Source organism: Camelus dromedarius, chromosome 19, assembly GCF_036321535.1.
Source record: "Camelus dromedarius isolate mCamDro1 chromosome 19, mCamDro1.pat, whole genome shotgun sequence".
Classification (NCBI taxonomy): Eukaryota; Metazoa; Chordata; class Mammalia; order Artiodactyla; family Camelidae; genus Camelus; species Camelus dromedarius.
Genome location: NC_087454.1, coordinates 18,260,376 through 18,284,787, shown reverse-complemented (window position 1 = coordinate 18,284,787; position 24,412 = coordinate 18,260,376). Strand labels below are relative to the sequence as shown.

General features: G+C 39.5%; 2 protein-coding genes and 1 non-coding gene across 4 annotated transcripts in view; 1 reads left to right on the top strand and 2 right to left on the bottom strand.

Annotated features, from left to right (window-relative positions):
- Positions 1-1,158: 1,158 nt before the first annotated feature.
- ZNF165 (zinc finger protein 165) lies at positions 1,159-8,730 on the bottom strand. Of its 2 annotated transcripts, none has more exons than XM_010974703.3 (4): positions 8,638-8,730; positions 4,319-4,801; positions 3,879-4,017; positions 1,159-2,137 (listed from the first exon to the last, which is right to left on the bottom strand). In XM_010974703.3, the coding sequence occupies exons 2-4, from the start codon at positions 4,727-4,729 to the stop codon at positions 1,230-1,232; spliced, it is 1,458 nt and encodes a 485-aa protein (XP_010973005.3). In that variant the 5' UTR covers positions 4,730-4,801; positions 8,638-8,730; the 3' UTR covers positions 1,159-1,229. The 2 variants fall into 2 exon arrangements, with proteins under 2 accessions (XP_010973005.3, XP_031291294.2); XM_031435434.2 differs by lacking the exon at positions 8,638-8,730 and adding an exon at positions 8,324-8,361.
- Positions 8,731-8,826: 96 nt separating this feature from the next.
- The window catches only part of LOC105084566 (uncharacterized), a 47,700-nt gene continuing 32,114 nt past the window's right edge, over positions 8,827-24,412 (top strand). The window contains exon 1 of the transcript XR_010376729.1: positions 8,827-9,193. This is a non-coding gene — a transcript (uncharacterized LOC105084566). The remainder of the gene's footprint in view (positions 9,194-24,412) is intronic.
- LOC105084583 (putative olfactory receptor 1F12P) lies at positions 13,129-14,160 on the bottom strand. Its single transcript, XM_010974724.3, has one exon. The coding sequence runs from the start codon at positions 14,158-14,160 to the stop codon at positions 13,222-13,224; it is 939 nt and encodes a 312-aa protein (XP_010973026.3). The 3' UTR covers positions 13,129-13,221.

Genomic DNA, 24,412 nt, shown 5'->3' with positions numbered 1-24,412 from the left:
AAAAATAACTTATTTTGCCTTCAGAATGACTCCAACAAATCACCCCCAAGGACTTTTGTAGTTCAAGGTCACTGGGAAGCAAACACTAAGACATTTTTAATAAAGCCTCTTAGTGGAAAATTGTGTGCATTAGATGATCATGCTTCTAGTATGGAGGTTCTGCTCCTAGCTAGAGAGTTTTCATACAGAAACATTATACACTGTGGAATATTTAGGCCTTAAATAGCTTTCATTTTTCACATCAGTGCAAGTGTTTCTTAACAAACAGGTAAAACGAGTAACGCAAGATTCACCCTCATAGCATGAAATCACTGCAAGAGTTCCAACTTGTTGCAGATCCCTTTCCACTCTTCTCTCATGAGAAGAGAGTTTCATGACCTTTATTTTTAGTATGAATTCCCTCAGCCTTCTTTCACCATTGTCAGTAGCCAGAGAACCCTATTTCCGTTAAGAGAGATTCCCAGAACTACAGTTTCTATCTGCCCACCTCAGGAAGGTGCCAAAAATGCCCCACAGCATACATGGCAGTAAAATCCTGGTTAAACTTCTGTGTCCATCTCCTCCAAATTCTGACATTCAGTTCAACTTGAGTATCTTTCCTTACCTCTAACCCCAGCTCTTGACTAGTTTACTTCTACTCTCCTCCTGTCTTACTCCAATCTTTGGGTTATGGCCTCTTGCCCCGAATGCTCTTCTGGTTATGTGTACTTCCCGGCATGACCTCTGGACAGATTTTGGCCTACATACTGGAATGCCACCATTGCATATGTCCTCTTGTCTGGTATGACTTCGTTTTCTTGTGTCTTCATTTTTTAAAGCAGTGTTCCCAAAGCACTCATTGCTCAAGCTAATCAACTCCTGGGCCTAACCTACCTCCTTCTGTGGAGAATTGTTAACTAGGGTTGATGATCAGTCTCTTTACCTGAATCTTCCTCCCCCTACACTGTATCATGGTTATTTCACAAGAGTCCTTTTTTATGTTTCCATTCTACAGATTAACTTATTTACTAGCCTCTCCAAATTTCTCTGATTTGACTTTAACAGTCAGTGGCAGAGGCACATTCCCAGTCTCAAAGAAAGCAGACACACAGAGGTGAAGACCATATGCAGAACAGTAAACCTGAGAATGAGAGAATAAAGAGACATTGGTCTTTCACTCATTCATCTCACCCAATATTTTTTATTCAGTGTTTTTTATATTTTGCTATTTCCATGTGAATTTAAGTTTTTTACATTAAGAGGTTTTCCCTCTTGTGAATTCTCTGGTGTTGACTAAGGTGTGAGCTCTGACTGAAGGCTCTCCCACACTCAGCGCACTCATAGGGTTTCTCTCCAGTGTGGATTCTCAGGTGTCGAATAAGGTGTGAGCTCACTCTGAAGGCTTTCCCACATTCACTACATTCATAGGGTTTCTCTCTGGTGTGAATTCTCTGATGTAGGATAAGATGTGAGTTCAGGCTGAATGCTCTCCCACATTCTTTGCATTCAAAGGGTCTTTCCCCAGTATGAATTCTCTGGTGTCTAATAAGATCTGAGCTCCCCCCAAAGCCTTTCCCACACTCACTACATTCATAGGGTCTCTCTCCAGTATGGATTCTCTGATGCCTAATAAGCTTTGAGCTGTGTCTGAAAGCTTTCCCACATTCTTTACACTGATGGGTTTTCTCTCCACTGAAAACTGCTGCATGTTTAATAAGGCTTGGGCTCTTGAGAGACTTTCCATATTGGTGGTTTTTTTCTCCAGTATAAATTCTTTGATGCTTAATAAAATCTGAATTCCATTTGAAACTTTGGTCATAGGTACTGTTTTTATAAGATTTCTGGTGTGTAAATTCATTTGAGTGCAGATTTAGGCTTCTCTCACATCCATCATGGCTCATTATTTCACCTGTAAGTGTATTTTTGTGGGTGAGGATTTTACTAAAACCTCCATCTTGAGCAGACGGTGATCTCTGAGACTCCCCTGGTTCTTTTTCCCGTTGCCTCTTTATCCTGCCTGCAGGCTTACAGACGTCTTGAGGCTCAGCAGATCCTTCTGACACAAATCCCAAAATTCTCCCTGATATAATTCTCTGTGATTCCATTTTTTCATAAATGTCCAGCTTCGGCATGGATCCACTGGTTTCACTCTCATTATCTAAAAAGTGATGAAAAAATAATGTGGTAAATACCTGTTTGCTGAACTGGAAGAAAAGAAAAATTTGAGGTACCCCCAAGATAGTTAAATGTTGGTACTTCATTTGGCCACTCTAAAACTGTGGCCTTTCAAATGAGAGGAGTAGTGGACAAGGACAAAAAAGAAAAACTGGTAAAAGAAAGTAATGTATGCAGTGGTTGGCAGAGAGAGGAAACAGACATCTGAGGATGAGCAGATACAATAGAAAACATTAGGAAGAGGGTCACCACCTGCAAGAATGGAGGTGGGGGTGGGGAACAAAGAAAAGAGAAAGAACTATGCAATGTGACTGAGAAGGATCTTGGGGAAGTTTAGGTCTATGATACATTTCTAGTCTTAGGTTCAGAGGCTGAAAGGGAGGCACCATCTCAAAGAAAGCAGATGAGGACACAGATGCACTGAGCAAAGTCAAGCTATAATGACTCTGACCTCAGAAGGATAAACTCCCATCCGTCTATCCCTCCAATCCATCTTGGAAAGATGGATTTCATTTCTTCTTCATCCTCCATGGATAATCAAATTCTATCATCACTTTTTGCTAAATGTCCCCCATATACACCTCTTTCTTTACATTTCTGTTACTATCTAACCTCACCACTTTCTGTTTAGATAACTGCAACAGCCTCCTTGCTGTTTTGACTCTGAACTATTCGTCTTTCGAGTCATTCTAAATACCCTTACCAGACTAATTGCCATTAGCCCTGTCATCCTCTTACACCCTACTCAGAAACCTTTAATTTCTTCTAAAACACATCTGAACTCTTCCGATGGTTTCCAGGACCCATTTATAATCTAGTCCTCACAATTCCTACCTTTTAGCTCATCAATCTATAGTGTGCTCATGAGTCTGTATTATTCTGGTATCAGGCAGCCCCTCTTGGTTACAGGGTTTCCTTCGTCTAGAATAAGCTAGGACAGGAAATTAGAGGATTAGGGGATTGGGCAGTGCTGGTCTTTGGGTGGGGGAAGTTTACAATTTTAGATGGGGTGGATAGAAATGTTTCTAGAACAAACTTGAAAGTAGAATTTGGGTACTTAAAAAAATTACTGTAATTCATTCTTGGGTTTATTTTTGGACTGTCCATACTTAAAGTGATACTGAGCCCATGAACTTTTTTCAAATGATGAGCTCTGGAACAGCAATGAGGATTCCATGGAGGTTGTTATCAGAAGTATGGCCAACTTTCTATAAAAACACTGAGAGAGCTTTGTAAAACCAAAAGTAAAATATAAAAAGGCAACAATATGGGACTGGTTCTATGTGTCTGTTAATTATACTCTATTTCTGAGTTTATCATCACATATTTGCCTTTTTATCAATCACTACATGTGCCTCTCTATTAATGTGTTTTGTTTCTGTGCATGTGTTTCTTCCCCTTTTGCTTTTTTTCTCAATCCCTGACATTTTCTCAACTCATTCATTTTCTTTCCTTTAATTTGCTCATAACATGAAAACATCCCATGTTTTGGAAATATTCTGGATAAAGAACAAATGAAAAAAATGGAGACATTCTGGATAAGATACAAAGTTACCTCTCTTCTTTTTTTTTAGTCGGCCAGTGACACATAGGAAAAAAATTCTCTACTTCTCATTAAGTAATAAAGGATAGGACCATCTACAGTTCCTAAGACTAGTGTGAGAAGGGAGGTTCACTGCCCCAGTTCTTCAGTGACATGAATTGCAGAGAATATGGCCCCTTACCACAGTCAAATAGGAGCTGGGGTTCTGAAGAACCATGAAGGTCCTTGGTGTCCACTGGCTGGAACTGGACACTAAGTGCTGGTCCAGGAGGTGCCACTTTTTTCCTGAATATTTCTTGTCCAGGTCCATGGACTGGAACCTGAGAAAAACAAAGTATATTTGGGCTTATGAGAGAATCCCTGTTGGAATGAAGCATCTTCCAAAAACAAACTGAAACTCCTGTAGTAATACAAAACTGGGGAAGGAAGAATTAAGTCTGACTCAGTTGTAAAATACAGTAGAGTACCAAACTATATGAAAGGAGGAAAGGAGACATAAAAGCACACTGAACTAAGAACTCCCACAGATCTCACTAGATATTCAATCTCAGGCCCTTTTTTTCCTCCCTTTGTGGCACTTCATCCACCCTGGAGGTCTTAGATCTCCCATCCCCTTTGTACCTGGAGTACTGCTTCATCAGTGCCTCTCTCTAAATCTTCCAGTATGGACACTGCCTCCTCTCCACTCTCTGGGTAATGTTCACGCACCCAAGTCTGCAGATCCCCAGGCAGGATGGTCAGGAACTGCTCCAGCACCAGCAGCTCCAGGATCTGCTCCTTGGTGTGGGTTTCTGGCTTCAGCCACTGACAGCAGAGCTCCCGGAGCCGGCTCAGTGCCTCGCGGGGCCCCGGGGAATCCTGGTAGCAGAACTGCCTGAACAGCTGCCGGCAGAGCTCCTGCCTGAGGGGATCACTTCTCTGTAAGCAAGTGTCCTGACTCCAGACAAAATCTTCCTCTTCTATCTTCACTATGAGAAGTCCTTCATCCTCCTGCAGGTCCTGAGCTGCAGCTTTCTTTGGCTCGGTTGTCATTTTGAGATAAAATCTATTATCTGAACCCTGCTTCTGTTTTGTGAAGGGCCTTTTTCAGTTTCAAGAGCTTTCCTGAGGGATAAAAAAAAAAATACTATTACTGTCTAGGAAGATGAAAGATCATATAAAAATAGTCATTCTCCATTATACAAAGATTTGCTGGGCATTTACTGTGTGTAAAAGCACTGAAGGCAGACGGGTATAGCTCAGTGGCAGAGCATAAGATCAGCATGCATGAGGTCCTGGGTTCAATCCCCAGTACCTTCATAAAAAAAAAAAAAAAAGCACTGAAATACCTGCTTTGTGGTGCACAACTGTTACATAATTTCTACCTAAAATCAGCTTAAAATTTTATTTTAAAAATAAGATAATTTAAATTACAAACATTAAAGATAAGACAATATAAATATAAGGCAATACTAAAAGTTAACTTGTTACGTGCAATTAAGTTCTATGGTAGCCATAAAGAAAATCACAACCAAAAGAGAAAAATGACAGAAGTGCTTCATAAAGCTGGAGATGAAAGAGAGTATAGTAGGTTGCAATGGTAAGGAAAAGCTTAATTAAAAAAACTAACTTCTGACAAATGGATAGGATTTGACTAGGACGTGGGAGAGAGAGAAATAAGAAATTACAAGCAAGGAAACTGCTTGAGCAACTGGTTAACGGTAGGAACACTGAAGCCGGAAAGCAAAAAGAGAGAAGGTTTGTATAAGGAAATTATAGAGACAAAGGCCTTATTGAAGAAAGCCTTGAATGTCAGGTTCATGAATTCAGTCTATCTTTTAGGCACTGGGTAGCCAGTGAAAGCTTTTGAGCAGAATGACCTGACAAACTGCTTGTGCAGACTAAAAATTGTTCATTTCTAGGATGGATCACAATATGAAAAGATAGAAACTTACAGAAGCTACTATATTTTATAAGTGTGGGGAAAATACAAAGTTAGAATGTTAGGATTACATATAAATCTCTGAAATAATAAAATAGGGCAACTTTTCTTGAGAGCCAGAGGTTAACAATTTCAGTCAGTGTAACTAGCTTCATCCCCAAAAGTCTCAGAGAGGTTTCCTTTTGCCCTAACAGTTCCTTCTCTGCCTTCCTAGTTACATGGCTCAATCCATGTCCTGAACATTAAGGCCTATCATATCACCAATAAAGTATAACAAACCAGCACTGAGATTTGCTTATCAGTCTTCTGAGTCTTATTATTAGATAACAGTTCCGCAAGTCTTACCAGCTCTTGGGAATGGTCAGTCTGGTGTCTGAACTGAAAAACTGAAAAAAGGAATTTAGAGGTGAAGCCCTAGGGTACAATAGCAAAATGCAAGTATCAGTATCAACCTTTCAGGTCCTTCTACTAAACATTTCACCAAGCTGACTACTGACGGTTGAACAGACATGTACTTTATCAAGAATCTTAACACAAGCAAAGTACTGGGCTAGAAGTTATATAGCAGTTGTTCCCAAGAAAGTGAATTCAGAGATGGGCTTACTGCCTAATCATCATGTGGGAACCTTGTTAGAAACAGATTCCTTGGCCTTGACCCTGGAGATGCTGACTCAGGTAGTGGGGTACACTGGATTTTCTGTATTCTGATGGACAGATAAAAGGAATTTAAAAAATAGTGTTTGAGGTTGCAAGGAGTTTGCAAAATGGTTGGAAAGAAATGACATAAAACACACATGGATGCAAAACATTTAAATAACAAAATCTATTTCACATGACACACACATTGAAAATGTTTGATAAATGTTGAAAGCTGAAGTACTAAACAAATTGTATGGTAGAGACATTGAGTATCTTAAGGTATCTGGGGTAAGGAGAGAATGTGTGTGTGTGTGTGTGTGTGTGCGCGCGCGCCTGTGTGTGCAAATATTTCCTACAGGTGGTGGGGACAATAAAGGATGAGAAAGATCCAGAAAGGCAAATAAGAAGGGACAGCAAAGAGTTGAGGAAGTAGGAATGAAGAACAGATTGATGGTAAAATCAGCTTGCAGGGTATAACTGGAGTGACTAAGAATTTCACTCTCTCTGATAAGGAATTCATCAGCTCTACTCAAGAGTTCCTGCAGTTCCCAACATATAATGTTTGTGGATACAACATTTATCATCTTGTATTATTTTTATTTGCTTGGCTTTTATTCCTCCATCAATTGACAGGGGATCCATGAGGTTAAGGACCATGCATTGTTAATATTTATATCTAAGTTCTCACATTTGTTGAATTACTGGATCAAAGTGGAAACTAGGAAATTTCGAGATGCTTTGTGTTTTGGGTATTTTCTATTTAAGATGGTAATGAGACATCCACTTAGAAAAACATTTCCAACAGATATTAAGAGATTGATGGAAAGGAGCTAGGAATGGAAATATAGATTTAGATGGAATCCATGGAAAGGGCAGTTGAAGATAAATATTTGGAATAATTCTCTAAGAGTATCAGATGAAGATCACAGGTTCAGACTCAACCTTGGAAAACAGTTTGAGTGGGTATACGTAAGAACAAAATTTAGCAATGATATAGGGGTAAATGGGGGGTTAGAGCTATGGTATATTGGTCTCAGCCCTTCATAATTTACTGGGACATTCGTTAGCTATAGAGATCTAATTTCACTTCTTGTTATGTTTCCTAGATGTGCTAAGTGCTTACCAGGTAGTGTCCTAATACTTTATGGATATTATCTCACTTAGCACAGGAAGATGGACAGTGAAGCAGACTTACAGAATCCACAATTCCTAGTTTCAACTTTAATTATCATGCTAAGTAGCTGGTTCTACAACATATGTTATCTCCCCAGATAGCTTAAAGTGCTGCCTCTAGGTGTTTCATCACTTCTCATCCACCTAAAACAGTCCACAATTCTAGATAAAATTATCTAGTTCTTAAGGATTTGATATATACTCCCTAAAGCTGGGTTTCAAATGTCTTAGTAACCTTAACCTAATAAACAGTTATTGAACATCTGGTGCCTTACAATCACTAAGTTTGAGGAGAGCTACAAAAATAGCTAAGCAGATATGTAAACAAATGCTATTAGAACAGAGAATAAAGAGTAATTAGTTATGTTGGGGAAGGTCGAGATTCTGTAAAGTGCGGGGTTCCTATTGGATGAGTAGTTTCCTGGTGTGTATGCTGCGGTAGAAGGAGGACAGGGGAAGGGTCTTGCTGGTGAAGGGATGGGAGCTAGGGGAAAGCCAGCACAGGTCACAGAGCAGAGCAGGGGATTTGAAGTGCTTGATGGGGGAAGCTCCCACAGCGCCTGTGTTTCTCACACTGAGGAACTTTCCAGGCTTACGACTGCCTGCTTTACTGTCTTGTTTCTTATTCTAGAAAGAGGGTAGGGGCTCAGTGTTGGTTTCATGGCATCCCGGATACACAGGCAATACTCACTAAATATTTGCTGTGTGTGTAAATTTCACGAGGATGCCAGAGCTGTCCCCACTTTTCCTACAAAATGTCGGGTTACTCCTCCCACGAGAAGCAGGCCTCGGGGGCGGACCCCAGGGCAGTTTCTTCTGGTAGAGAGCATCTGATCCTAGACAGACGCCAGTTTCTCTCGCCCCGCCCAACTGGGACAAGTCACTCCTCTTACCAGCGATCCCAGAATCTCTGCAAGCTGACGGCCCGCGGACCCCCCCAAACCACGCCCTCTCAGCGCTCAACGATGACGTCACGCGCGGCGGGGGTAACTATGGAAACCCCTATCAACCCCTATCTCTTCACGAAATAGGCGGGCGCGAACGCTCTCCGAACGCCAAACCTAGTTCCACCTTCCCTTGGGATTCTTCTGAGGTCCTGCGTCCAGAGCGCCACAGGGCTGCTGAAATCCCAAGGGGAACATGATAGGGACTGGGTATCTGGAGGGGACAAAGGGCCGGACTCCTGGGTCCCCAGAACCGGACTCACCTCTCCCACAGGGCTGGTTTCGATCGGACACTTCCGGTAGAAGGACGGCGCTGCACTACCTCTCAAGGCTTCCTTCCTCAGAGACTTTTGAGGCTGCGCAGAAGGAGACGGGCTGGCTTTGGACTGCGATTCCCAGAAGCCTTCGGGGTCTCCTCAGGCGCTCGGACTTCATTTCCCAGGCGTCTTCGCCACCGTCTTGCAGTTCTCAGAGCTGGAAGGAGGAGGCGTCTTGTCTCCCCTTTGTAGTAGTAAACTTGCCTCTTCTACTCCTATGGGGCCTCGTCCTTGACTTCAGTCTAGGGCAGTGAAATGGAAGCCCACGCAGCAGGGACGCAGCTCCAACTTCACCTTTGGGTTTCTAGGGAGATTTTTTCCCTGAACTCTTAATTTATCCCCCAACCCGGATGGAACGCAGATGTACCTAACTGGATTAATCGTAACGCCTGGCTCAAGAAGTCTGTGCATGATCCTAAAGTGCCTCTAAGAACTAGAACACTGACAATAACTTTACTGCAACTCTGTCTTTTGTCTCCCTCCATACCTCCTGTAATCTGAGGTAATTACAAGTTTTGTGTTGCCTTATTAATTAAAAAGATAGTTCTGTTTGATACACACTCATGGCTAACCAGTATATGCTTTTAATTTTAGTTGTTTTTAGTCTAAAAGGCATCATATCATAGGTAATCTGATATTTGCTTCTTTACACTCAACAGTATGTTACTGAAAGTTATCTGTATTGTTTAGTTAAAATGTTCATTACTATATAACATTCCGGTGAATATAGCATTGTGTTCATCCGTTCTTCTAAAGATGGGCTGATCCTCTGTTACGTCTCTTCTGGATTACTGACAACCTCTTAAGTGAGCCCTGTGCTTCTTTCTACCTGTCTGTCACAGTCCTTTGTCAGTAGAGCAGCCAGAGTGATAACTGTTTTTGTTTTTTAAATCAGAGTACCAATCCCGCCCCACTTCCAACCATGTGGACATTCTACTATCGTGTCTTACTTATTTATTATTAAACATTTTAAAATTTAGATTTAATTGATGTACAATATTATATGTTTCAGGTGGATTATAGGCAACTCTATTTTTAGTTTTTAAAGAACCTCCATATTGTTTTTCATGGTGGCTGCAACAGTTGGCGTTCCCACCAACAGTGTAGGAGGGTTCCATTTTCTCCACACCCTCACCATCATTTGTTATTTGTACACTTTTTAATGATGGCCATTCTAACTGGCGTGAGGTGATACCTCATTGTGGTTTTGATTTGCATTTCTCTGATAATTAGTGATGTTGAGCATCTTTTCATGTGCCTATTGGTCAGTCTTCTTTGGAGAAGTGTCTATTTATGTCTTCTGCCCATTTTTGGATTGGGTTGTTTGTTTTGTTATCCAGTTGTATGAGCTGTCTGTATATTCTGAAAATTAAGTCCTTGTCAGCCACATCGATTGCAAATATTTTCTCCCATTTTATAGGTTGTCTTTTTGTTTTGTTTATGGTTTCCTTTGCTGTGCCAAAGCTTGTAAGTTTGATTAGGTCTCATTTGTTTGTTTTTGCTTTTATTTCTGTTGCCTTTGGAGACTGACCTAAGAAAACATCTCTATGATTTATATCAGAGAATGTTTTGCCTGTGTTCTCTCCTAGCAGTTCTGTGGTGTCGTGTCTTATATTTAAGTCTTTAAGCCATTTTTGATTTATTTTTGTGTACAGTGTGAGGGAGTGTTCTAATTTCATTGATTTACACGCGGATGTCCAGCTTTGCCAGCACCACTTGCTGAAGAGACTGTCTTTTCTCCATTGTATATTTTTGCCTCCGCTGTCAAAGATTAATTGACCGTGGGTGTGTGGATTTATTTCTGGGCTCTCTGTTCTGTTCTATTCATCCATATGTCTGTTTTTGTGCCAATATCACACTGCTTTGATTACTGTAGTATTGTCTGAAGTCTGATTTCAAGTGGTAGAATATATTTTCTGTTTCTGAATATGTTATTATTTTTTAGTTTTATTAAATTATTTTCAAAGAGTGTTTTCTTAACTATTTCATTACAGGTGGTGTCACACGCTGGCTTCCAAGAGAAGCATTCTGTAAAGCACATATTAGCATGCAGGAAGTTTATAGGTAGTGATTTTGGGATTAACACCTGTGAGGGATTGAAGGCAGTAGCATTGGGCAGAAGAAGTTGGGCTGTGATGCAATTACAACAAAAGTCTCTGCTCTTCCCATGGAACAAAGATAACCCTTCAGAGTTGTCCTGAATTGGGTTGAGGGGGTAAGGTCTTTAACCCGCTTCAAGAGACTAGTCATTGGATGCAGCTTGCCCTTAGGCAGCTTGCCCTTAGGCAGCCCTTGGACTAGGCTGTTTTGTTGTTGTTGTTGTTGTTGTTGTTTGTTTTTTTTGCTTTTTCAGTTGAGGGCAATTTCTGACAGTGAGTACCGTTAGAAAGGGTTATCAGCTGGCAACAACTGAGAGAGTAAATCTGTCATTCTGGAAAGGGGATCAGGGAGGCATAGCATGGTGTTCAGTACAGGGGAAAACTGGAGGTATTCTCTTTCTCAGTCGTCTTTGTACTTAGGGCAAGAACATATCTTCTGTGTTTGACCAATCAGATACAGCCTCTCTGCAACTTGGATCAAAGATAAGTAAAACCAAAACTAGAGGCAGTAGAAAAATCTCTCTGGTGGTGATGATAGTGGCAGAAATGGCCAGTTCTTGGGTCAGCAGTGGCAGCAGGCTAGTGATGGCATCTAGTGTCTCTGGCACGCAGCATTAATGGATCAAACTGTAGCATCCAGTGTTTAATGACAGTGACTTTAAGTCATAGGATGGTTATGTATGTTGTTTTTGCAATGGTCTGGTTATGAGCATCTAAGCCTGCTTCTCTAGCCATTTCTGAAACTTTATGAAAGGTTCAGTACTCCTTCATTAAATTTTATTTCTGCTTAATTGAGAAGAATTGATTTCTGTTTCTTTGCAACTAAGATATCTGGTGCATACAAAGATCTTTCAAGAGATAGGGAATTGTGGACTGATTGGTTCATTTTTGCTTTTGCTTCTCTTTTTGCATCCAGTGTTTTTTATACCGGTCCTTACATGCTCCAACAAATTTTTCTGATCTCTCTTTCATCAGAGAAGAGTAAAAACCACAAGGGTAATTTTTAGAAGATCTTCTCATTGTAAATAAACATATAAACATATTTATGGCAGGATGTCTTAAAAAATCTCTCTCTATTTAATCTCTTTCTTTTTATCTTTATTTCTGTCTATCAGTTATCACATCACATAAAAATGATTGAGCTTTTTTTTTTTTTTAAACCAGCTTTGAAGAGATTTTTGGGGATGGTGTGACTTAAAGTATGGGACATATGGTATATGGAAAAACGCACTTTGCAGGGCTCTGGGGGACATTGTGGACACAGAAAACAATCTGTTAAATCAGGTATGATTTTCAAATCAGAAGTCACAAAGGCTTTCCATTGCTAATGGGGTCTACTTCTCATGTAGGCAACTCTTTGCATGTTTCAGGGTAAATGACACAGATTTTTAAAATTTAAAATGACGATTAATAGCCTCCCAGGCAGTTCTTTGTAGACTATCACGAAGATACCTAGATATATACATAGACAATAGATATAAATCCTGCTTTTTACACAAGAGAATAAAGACAGATTATAGGAAATGCATACAATATAGTCATAAAACATGAACAAATATAAAACATTGGGGTGAGAAGTAATCCATCCCTCTTTCTCACCAATCCCTAATATGGACCCTTTACCACATTAAGATTAATTTATTCAATACATTTACTCATACATACCATGGTCCTTCTTACCTACAAATCTTCCTCACATATTGGTTTTGTTTTGTTTTCTCTTTTTGTGGGGGAAGGTAATCAGGTTTATTTATATATTTATTCTTAGAGGAGGTACTAGGGATTGAACCGAGGACCTCATGCATGCTAAGCGTACTCTACCACTTGAGCTATACCTTCCTCACATATTTTGAATATTCTTATCATTCTTATGTAACTATCTCTGGCCAAGAACCAGATTACAGTGCTGTTTTCCCCCTGAAGCTATTCTTAACCTCTTAAGCCTTTAACAATATCTTCTTTTTTTGACCTCACATTGCAGTTATGGTTTGAATCTTTCATTACATAGCAGTTTTATTCTCTGCTGTTTTTCATGCATGAGAATGTGGCTACCTATTCCTGTCCATTCTGGGACAGTCCTTTTAAATAAATAATAAATAATAAAAGGGAAATAAATAGCAAATAATGAAGAGAATTATTATGCTCTCCCATGCCATCTGTAATGTCTTTATGATGCATTCAGATGTCAATTACATAGTTGTATTGTGATTTTTAGGGACTTTATATATAAATATTTGCCCACATCATTAATATCTTAGGGAACTTAAATGGATAAGGCCTGTAATTATGCCACTCCTAGAGTTTGTAGCAAACTTAGGTAGGTGCCAAGTTTGATTAGGTGTTTAGTAACAACTTTGTGATTATGATGAAAATGAAAATAATGATCTCATTAGGATTTGCTTTCTGTCAAACTCCTTTCGGCCAGTGTGAATCACTGGGAGATCTTGCTCTGGCATAGAGCCTTCTTTAAAGCCCCCTTCAGCTCGTTGTTCCGTAGACTATAAATGAAAGGATTCGCCACAGGGGCTACGATCATGAAAATTACTGATGCAGCTGAGTCTTTTTCAGTTGAATGGTTGTATGAAGGGCTCATATAAACCCCTGTGATTGCTCCATAGAAAAGAATGACCAAGGCAAGATGAGATCCACAGGTGGAGAAAGCCTTGAGTTTTCCTTGGGCAGAAGGGATTTTCATCACAGCAGAGATGATGAGGCTATAGGATGCCAGGATACACACTGAAGGTACCACAAAGATTAGCCCTACCACAGCAAGAACCAAGAACTGATTAAGACTGGTGTCAGAACAGGACAGAGGGAGGAGAGAGTTGATATCACAGAAGAAATGGTGGATGACATTATTAGAGCAGAAGTGCAGATGGGTCATCATAAGGGTGTGCAAGAGGGGGTTCAAGATGGCAATTACCCAAGTTACACCCACAAGAGAGATGCAGAGGGGCTGGGTCATAATGGTGGAGTAATGCAAAGGGTGACAGATGGCCACATAACGATCATACGCCATCACTGTGAGAAGTAAATTGTCCATGTTGGCAAACATCATACAGAAATACATCTGAACCAGACAGCCAGGATAGGAGATGGATCGAGTCTGTGTTTGGATGTTTAATAGCATCTTGGGTACGGTAGAGGAAGGAAGGCAGAGGTCTACCACAGACAGATTGGCAAGGAAGAAATACATGGGTATATGGAGACGATGGTCTGAGGCAATGGCCAGCAAGATGAGTAAGTTTCCAAACAGCCCTGCTAAGTAGACACACAGGAAAACTGCAAAAAGGAGTGCCTGCTGCTCTGGCCAACTCGAGAAACCCATGAGGAGAAATTCAGGGACACTTGTTTGGTTTTCCTTTTCCATTGCTTGAATCTATCTGCATGAAGACCCAGAGGATGAAATACTTTTGACAAAAAAATTTCCCCTTTTATTTTTTACATACTCACCTTGTCTAGTCCCATTTACTGAATATTTTCTCTTAAGGCCATCCTACCTCCTCTCTGATGCTCTCTCCCAAGCCTTACTGGACATTGGGTAGTTCTTTCCATTTCGTCAGTGTCTTTTCATTTATCCTCCCTTACTGGAACCTCACCTCATCCAAGATTTCCAAGGGAGCTCTGTACTTCTCCCTGCAGTGGGCAAAGATTGTCTTCCTACTTTTGATGTTGATACCAACTCTTGCACATTCTACATTTTGTGTGGTTGCCTGACTGTTGGCTGTGTTGGAAGGTATCTGTGAGTCTGACACACTAAATGACTCCATGCCAAACATTGAGATTTAAGTGAGGAAAATTTTCCAAGTTTTTTCCAACACCATATGAACCATTCTTCTTGGAAATAAGTCAGACATCTACCATTTAGGATTCATAAAAAGTAAATAAACTCTCTTATCTTTTTAAGATGCAAAAGAAAAATATAGTAAAGTGCTTGACAAGTGTAAAAAGTTAAACCTCCAAAAAATAGTTTACAGGAAGACTATGAGCACCGTAAGAAAATACTTACAAGTAATTAAAAAAGTTATATAACACATGTAGTTATATGATACATATAGGTAATACTAAAGGAGAACACAGAGAAAAAGTTATGCCAAAATGGGGAGGGGGCTGATTTAAAAGTTTCTCTTTTAATGGTTTTGTAATATTTTAACCATAACTACAAAAATGGGCTTCATGTTTCTAAGATATCGTTATTACTTTGGGTCTTGCATTTCTTGGAGTTTTAGAAAACGCTATGTAATAGAAGACAGAGTTCCTGGTCCAAGAAACATGGAATAAGGTTGTGGAGGAAAAATATTATCATAGAAAATAATTAAGAGAACAGATATTCACATAGACAGATGAGATCGTTTCAGAAGAATGAAGGACTCTCTGAGAGATAGAAAAGATCCTGGAGAGTGTGGGCGCTGAAGTTAGCCCACATTGAAACCAGACATCACGTCACTTAATCTCTCTAAATCTTAGTTTTCTCGTATGTAACAATTGTACTCACTTTAAAGGTTGTTGTGAAAATGAAATGAGTTAATGTGTGCAAAACTCTTAGCAAATAATGATTACTCAGTAAATGCAAACCATAGTTGACAAAGCCAGAATAGGGGTAAGGTAGGTTTCTTTCCCAGTCTCCAAAATGGCTGTTTTAAATCTTTTTTTCTTTTCTCATACTTCTTACTCCATCATGTCCCTTCACGTCACTTACTGCACTTACTGTAGTTTCACAGAGAAAACAGAAACCACTATCAGATGGATGTGCCCAATTTCCTGACAAAATGCAGAAAACCTATCCACATCTCTATTCATCCTTCCTTTTTTCCCTCTCCTCTTGTTTACAACAAAAGCAATATCCTTCTTTCCTGAAAAAGTTAACACTTATACATGTGATCTCATCCTTTCCCACTTCTTTTAAAACTCAGCTTCTCTTTCCTATAACTTAAATGTTCTCCTGCTTTATTGCACCCATACTTTAAGCTTAAGTCTCTTCCATGTTTGACGTTCCTTTCCAGATCCATGTCTACCTCTGGCTACTTCCTGACCTTTCTTTCCCCTGTACAACCCCTTACAGAATTGACTTCCTCACATCCCACTTATTTCCTTCTCATGCCAATCTGCCCCAGCAACTCCAATGAATTGCTCTTTCAAGTCTTGAAAAACCCAATGGATATTCTCAGTCGTTATATTGTTTGACCTAGAATTCTCCCTTGGGAAATTCATTTCCTCCTTGGATTTATTTTTAAGAGTTCCTCCAATCTATCTGGCCATTCCTTTTTCATTTGCTTTTACAGAATTCATGTCCTTTGACAGCCCCTTACATGTTGGCATTTCTCTGGTTTTTGTCTTATGCCTTTTTTTCTTTTCATCCTATACATATTCCTGGATGAGTCTATTCACTCCCATGGCTTTAATACTATCTATACGCCAGTCTCTTCCAAATTTGTTTCTCCAGTGCAACTCTCACATTCAGACTCCAATTCCCAGTGCTCTTTGAATGTCCACTTGGATGTCATAGATACCTTATTTCTCATACTTCCCAAACTGAATTAATCGTATTCTCCCTGAACAAAGACTGTTCCTCCCTTTGTGTACCCTATGTCAATAAACAGCAGCACAACGTAGCTAATTATTCAAGAAAAGAACACTTGGGAGTCAGCTCCAGACTTTCTTTTACCTAAGCCCTGTTGATATTACTTTTGGGGAGAAAGAATATTATTATTAAATAAATATACTTTTAACATCTACCACAACTAAGTCACTGTTCTAAGCATTGATAAATAGTGGTGAATAAGAAAGACACAGTCTTTACCCTTAAGGAGCTTTAAATCCAAGCCAGATGCTTTAGAATTATCCTTGACTCATCTAGTTCATGACCAAGCCCTGTTGATCTGATTTTTCTCACGTCTATATTTCTTCATTCCTAACTATACTGCCTGTGTCACACTCTCACCATCTCTCATCTGAGTACTTGTAATAAACCTCAGATTGGTCTCCCTTCTTATAGTCTTTCCACTTTCAATCTTTCTTTTGTATTTCCTAAAGAATTATCCTTCTAAAAACAAGAATTTTCTCACTTCCCTTCTTAAAAACTTCCCATGGTTTTCAATTGTCTTCAACTCAAATTCCAAATTCCTTATTGTGGCATACAAGTTTCTTCATAATCCTCTTCCACCTCTCTAGTCTCATCTCTTACTATGCTAAATTTTCCATCCTTATAATTTCCTGATTTACACTGAAACTTTTTGTCTATCTGACTTTTCCCATTTTGAAATTCTCTGACTACTCCATTTATAGCTTCCCACAAGTTGTTCTCTATTGCATTGCTCTGCTTTTTGTCTTCATATCACTCACTACTGTGAGGGATGTTTTTGTTTCTCAAAAAATAATTCTATATTTATTTTCTAATCTGCATCAATAAAATGGAAAGTTTATAAAAACAAAAATTTTATGTTAAAAAAATCATTGTATGGATAGAATAGTGCCTGACATGCAGCAGGCAATCAATATGTATTTGTTGAATAAATGAATGTACTTTTTAAAGCCTTAGGAAGTTTTTTCTTATATGGGATAGAAATATGTGTCCTTGTATATTGTATAGTGACTTCTATTGTAGGCTATATATAGCATTTGAAATTATATATAAATATATAAAATATATAATTATATAAATATAGAAGGTATAAATATCTATAAATATTAATATTTATGTATTTGTTGTTTTGTCTTCGTGACTCTTCCTTGCTTCTAAGATATTTTGGAGAGCACATGGACTGAATCTTATTCACCTTTGTGTAGGGAAACCCAGTTTTATAAACAAAGACTTATATTTGTTTATGAAGACAGACTGATACTTTGGTGGAATGAGCTACATGCCGGAAGATGCAAGACAACACCATCTCTGATTCTATTATTGGTTCTTTGCCCAGCCCCACTGTCTTGTGTCTTAGCCAAAGGGATGGAGAATCTAGGGGCAGAAACTAAAGAAAATGGAGGGACTCTGTTGGACTATTTTTTTCAGTGACTGAATGATGAAACTGAATGGAAGAGAGGAGTATTCTACACACATATATGCAAAGTGGAGAGAGGCAGAGGCATTTTGGACTCCAGAGAACACAGAGCTCATGTGAGAACTTCCTGAGAATTGCCAGACATAATTAAAGCAATTTTCCATGGACTGCAGGGATTGTAATAATAGATAAAATAAAAGCCTGCTGTTTATTCCTACTCTTGAGCCTACAGGCTGCTATGGTTTCAGGAAACAGAGGTTAGACTTGTATCGCATCACTTAGCATGCTCCTGCCATGAAGAGGGCATTCAAAAATGTTAGTTGGAAAAGTGTTCTCTAACAGCTGTGGAGACTACAAGATTTTCACTGTGGAATGTCAAGTGGACATAGATGAGGAGGAGGGCAGGCTCTGAGCTTTTCAGGAAGCAGAAGAAAGAAAATTATTAACATTCCTTTTTGGAAGGTTTCTTCTTGCTGTGCTTTCCCCTACCTCTACATTTGCGCTGGCACAACAGAAATCTCTGCTTTTATCATTAGCCATCATTTCTATTTAGGGTTCGCAGGAAGTTCTCACATGAGCTCTCTGCCCTCTGCCTGGTGGATGGAATCCTCTACTTTCTTCCCCTTCTGATCTAGGTTGCTTCTCACTACTGTTCTGCCTGCTTTGACAAAAATGATGCAGTATCGGGACACTCATGCTTTCAGAGCTGCTAATGTGACTGATGCTCATGTAGCTGCGGGTTCTCTGGAGTCCAAAGTGCCAGTGTCTTTCTCAACTTTGCACATAAGTTGCAGAATGCCTCATTACCTTGACAGTAACTACTTGTAGTGTGTAGATCCTTCACTTCTGCTTGAAGGGAAATCTCCAAGAGAAAATGGTCCCTGTAACCGTCTTTCTTCTTTCATCAAAATCTCTGCCCTTTCACTCAGGGCTTTTAGGGCATGGTGGAGGAATGGCCAGGTGAAGTAGGTAAGTTCTTGGACAGAGGAGATATGAAAATTTAGAGTTTGAGTTATTGCCACTTTATGCTGTGTGGACTGAATAATAGAGGAAACCTGGCTGCAGAGAGGGAAGAACAAAGTAGAGTTGCAGAAGAAGGTAGAGAACCACATAGTGCCGTCCTTCAACTCTGACTCATGCCTTAATCACTTTGACCAACTAAAGGGATTTTCCCCTATTTATTTTCCCTCCCACCATTGCAGCTTTGCGCCTTTGACCTCCCTGCCCTACCAAACTGAATTCTTCCTAAACTCTGTTCTGAAGACAGAGGTTCCTTCTTTTTTGTTCATAGCTTGGGCTAAGCTCGTACCCATTGGCCTAATTCATACCTATTGGCATTTTAAACCTCATTTACCCAATTCTTTCAATGGTAGTTACATTTTTTTCCTACTATTTCATTTGCGCTCAAGCCTATTATTAACTGTTATCCTAAGCTCTTTGATTCTGTTTAAGAACTGATCTGAATTTTGAAACATTCATTTACAGAGAATGTATGAAGGAAATCTTCCAGGAAACACATACTATGGAGGGAGCAGAACGAGCTTTTCAATAATCTACAGGAGACAGAAAGAAGGAGTTATATTCATGTGAATATACCTTGGATGCATAATTGTAAACATTTATTGATTTCATTAGTGCATGAGTGGTGGCAGTGTACATAACAGAAGACACATTACCTCTCCCCTCAATTTTCCATAGGACAAAATGTTTTCACTCTTGGAAACATGATAAAACAATGAAAAATACATGAAATGAGCTGAGTAAATTCTATAACTGTGTAAAAATCATAAAATTTTCACTAAGATTGAAAAAAATATAAAGACAAGACTTTCTCCTTTTTTCTCAAACCTACTCACTTCCCATTGCACTTACCAGATGCTCATAACAGGAACCTTCTGCAAAGAGACTTTAACTTCCAAGTCTCCCTCGAGGGTAATGGGAAAAATGGAAAAGGGAGAATGTTGCCTTTCCCCTAGGATATACAAGGATGAGGGATGGGCTGATTCTTGGGGAGGCTATATCTGCTGCAGGGAGAACTGGAGTGACCTCAGGACTCCCCTACATTGAAATTTATAGCTTCTTTTTAACCTCTGGGAACCCAATCCTGATAAGCTCTCTCAACTCCAGTAATAGTTACTTCATCCCTCTTGTGGATTTCCCAGTTGCAACCCTGGGGATGATGTACCTGGCAGATAATTCCCTAGGAGACTCGGAATTAAAAGATCTGGAAGTTGTTCATAGGCTTCCAGGAAGAATTGTAGCATATCTCTCTCCCAAGAGGTCCTGAAAGAACAAATAAGAAAGAAATAAGAAAAAGAAAGAAAAAAAATCACTCGAATGATTACTAGCTTAAAACACCAATCATTTACTTATCTCACAATAATATGAGTCAGCAATTTCAGCTTAGCTGGGTAGTTGTTCTGGTCCTGGCTGGACTCACTCAAATGCCTGCAGTTAGTTAGCTAATGGGTCTATTTAGGGCTTACTGGTCTAGGAGGGCCATAACTGGCCGTCTCCTTGATGTGGTCTCATCCTCTAGTAGGATGACTTGGGTTATTCATATGGTGAAGGCAGATTTCCAAGTCCTTGTGATTGATTTATTATTTAAGTTACGGCTACTCTCCTGCCTGACTGTCCTGTCTTTGTTTCTGCATTCTTTACCCTGATAATATAAACTGTTAAGGCCTGTTCTTGTTCCACATGAAGGGTCTAGGAGGTCACAGTGTATCTCTATAAGCTCTTTTCCCAAGCAACAATAAGTGGGGTCACAGAGGGGTCTGTCACCAAGGACCATACATGGAACTGTTGGGTTTCAGAGTGATAATTTGACCAATGGGGAATGAGAGCTGATGGGTAGATTATTTGTCCTTTTTTCTCCTGGGTTAGAAATCTGTTGGGATGTCTACTAAGATATGCTTCAGGGAGAGACATGTGACGGAGCACCCAATTACTCCATACTGATGGCAAAGTTGATAATGTATCCTCGACAAGCCCACTTTTCTTCCCTGTTCTGTCCCCTTCTTTCACTCATGATACTGTATCCCATTCTGCATTAAGTACTTGTGCATAAGCCTTTGTTTCAAGCCCTGTTTTCTGGGAAAACCTAGGCTATGACACAGACTCAGGGGGCCGATAAAAATAATCTTGATTATAAATACAAATTTTGGAGTTTTTGCCTATCAAAAACATTTGTAACTGTTACCCACCCTTTCAAGTCAGGCCCTAACAAGGGTCCTCCTGCCTGGTGTCATTTGAACCAATAGAATGGGCCACGGAGTTCGGTTCAGAAGCAAAGGAAAGTTTTATTCTTTGATCAAAGAATGGAGAGGTGTGAGCTCCTACCCTAGAGTACATTCTCTGTCCCATAGGACATAAAGCAGGTGGGGCTTTACAGGGATCACGTGAAGGGAGCGGGGCAGGGTTCTCAGGGCAGGCGCAGGTGTGTTGCTCGCGGGCGCAGTGTCTCTGTGCACGGCCCACTACAGCCTTCCTGAATTGTGGTGTCGTGTGCAGCACTTCTGCACACGGTCCCCCGAGCTGAGGTGTCAATGCAAGGCCTCTGAACACAGCACCCTATGAGCAAGTGAAATGAGACCAAGCACAAAAGGAAGAAAAAAATTTGACTTTATTTCCCAGATTCTATTTTATTTCCTGGGAATTGTTGATGGGCTTTGGCAGTGACATAACCATAACAATGAAAGGCATTACCTGGGGTTAGATTTTAGAGCAAGAAGAGGACCAAACACCGAGGTTTGAGGCGCTTCAACATTTAATGATTGGCTGGTAGAGAATTATAAGACTCTAAATGAGATTGGGAGGAAAATCCAGAGAGGTGAGAGGAAAACTCTGTTAGTTGAATTAAAGGCTAAGCTGTTACAGCAAAAAGACCCTGAAAATGCAGTAGCTCAAAGAAGGTTCTTTCTCTGTCTGCCTCTGTCTCTGTGTCTGTCCCTCTTTGAAGCTCCTCCATGCCCACCCTAGGCAGTACTGTAGCTTATCAACAACTGGGGAATATTTCTGCTCCACTCTATTCTTAGTGAATTATTTTTCAGTACAGAATAGTTAAACAACATGCTTGCTCTGTTGTCTGGCACTATATTTTACCTCACTAGTAATTACTTCAGTGCATTCTGAGCTTTTTCAGTTTTTGTGAATTGTTTTACCCATCATTTTACTGTTTTCCCTGTCATCTTCCTTTGGTTGTCACTTGTGTATATTTCTGCTCTCTAACTCAAATCTTGCATATATCTAATGTCTCTCTCAGCTCCTGTTATTTCTCCTTCTAGATTTGTCTTCTCCATCTCCCCCTTCCTCCCCCCCCCCCTTTTTTTGAGCCTTTCCCTTTTCCCTTTCCTCATTTGGGCTCTTTATTCATTTATCAGTGGTAACCACAGAAATCCAAAAGGAAGGCAACATTACATGGGTGGTAGCATTAATTTTTTCTCCTCGTTATCTCAGATAGAGGGCAAATAATGAGGAAGAGAATCAGAGAGCTAGGAACAATTCAGAGACCAGTAATAATCCATGCAATAATTTAATGATGCTGTTCAGACATTTCAGATAAAAAGCTGTCCTCACTATTCTAGCTTTGCAGAGAGCATGGTATCCTGGACCCAGGTGGAGAAGTATTCCTGTTTTTGTATTTGTTTTTGTTTTTGTTTTTGTTTTTCACTGATATTGCTTTCCTTAAGATCAGTAGGGATTATTCCTTGACTTGTATTCCTTCCAGTCTACCTATCTGATTCCTTACAAATTCCTAATCATTTTTCTTTTTTGTCTAAACTTAGCTTTTCCAAATGTAATTTTATCAGCCATATTGATCTTTTCCAAAAATCCTTCTAATAATTTATATTATTTTAATTATAACATCTTTGCTTTCTGCTTTTTTATTACCACAGGTATAATATTGGGTATAACATTGTCATATGTGTTGCTCATTATGACCTCTGGCTGTCTCTTTCTGACGGTTTTTCTCTCTCTGGATGTGTCTCCCCCAACCCCGTCTCTCTTTCTCTCTCTCTCTCTATGTATAAAATATGTTCAGCTTAAAGAATAATTGAAAAGGGAATAGTCATGATATCTCCACCCTTGTGAACTAGAACGTGGACTGTACTTTTGACAGCTTCTACCCAATTGCATCCCTTTTCTTCCCACTGCTCTTGACTTTGTTATAATAAGCATTTTGATATTATTTTTAGTTTTGACCATATTTTCCTACTATAGCTATAGTTTTACTACCCATGTTTGCATTCAGAAATAACAGTTTTACCTGTTTTTGAATTTTATGTAGAGGGATTGATTACTTTGTGACTTGCACCTTCTGTTCAACATTTTTGTGAGAAGGACATCATTCTGATTTATTTAGCTGTAGTTTTTTTTTTTAAGTTTAAACAGTGCACTTATTTATTTATTTGAAAAATGTAAACAATACAGCTAAAATTTTGACGTTCACTCCCAGAATTCTCTTTAGAGGTAATCATTTCAGTGTATATAAGCATTTGTTCTTTATAGCTGCCACTTAAACCATGGATATATTGTAAAGGCCAATGGAGCCTTGCTAATAAACTATCATGGAAAACTTAATTGGCCTTTAGGTAGATACTGTAAGAGAACAGCTAAATAAACTCTTTTTTTTTTATTTAGCTGTAGTTGATTCATATTTGTTGTTGGATAGTACTCTCTTGTATGAATAGTCCACAGTTTACCCTTTTTAGTGTTGATAGGTGTTTGTTTTGGATTGTTTTCAGGCTTTAGTTAATATAAACAATGCCACTATGAACAATTCTTATACATGTCTCTTGAGACCTAGTAACCAAATGAATTCTTATTTCTATATGTACAATTTTTTTTTTGCAACTGTGAGAAAAAATCGTAAGTGTTTTGTAAAATTTCTAAGTCATTCAAAGATGAGAGCTAAGACAACTGGGAAGTCTACGAATTATGTGTCCTCTGTCAAATATAAGAAATTATAAAAGAGGCAGATTAGGCATCCTCTGGCATTCTTCCTGAGATTCATTTTCCCTGAGGATTGGAATCTCTGGACAGCTAGGTGACATCAGCTAATTAACAGTAGAGGACATACATTCCCCAGAGAGACTTTAGCCAGGTAAACAGGTTTCACCAGCCCAGTCACAGAGCAGTTTCTTTCTTTCTTTTTTTTTTTTTTTTAAATGAAGGTACTGAAGATTGAACCCAGGACCTCAAGCATGCTAAGCATGTCTCTCCCGCTGTACACCTCCACCCCCACTACAGAGCAGTTCCGTACCACCCTCTTATGCTGCTCATAATGGGCCGGGACACTATATTGAGAAATAATACTGAGAGTTTGAAATTGCCTTCCTACATCTTTCTACCACCTAGACAGAATGGAGACCTTGGGTACCACATGAAGATATTTGAAGTCACTATTAGAAAGCATCTTCTTGCTTAAGAAAAATTTAAGGATATTCCAATGCTAGGATAATCAACCTTTGCACTCATTCCACACAACTTGCTTCCTGATTCTACATATCCAAGTTCCAATCCCCAGCACTGTATTAAAGGTAAGAACTTGGATATGAGGTAGGGAACGGACTTAGGACATCTGGATAAAGTGAATAAAGTTGAGTGGACTGGAATTCAGTC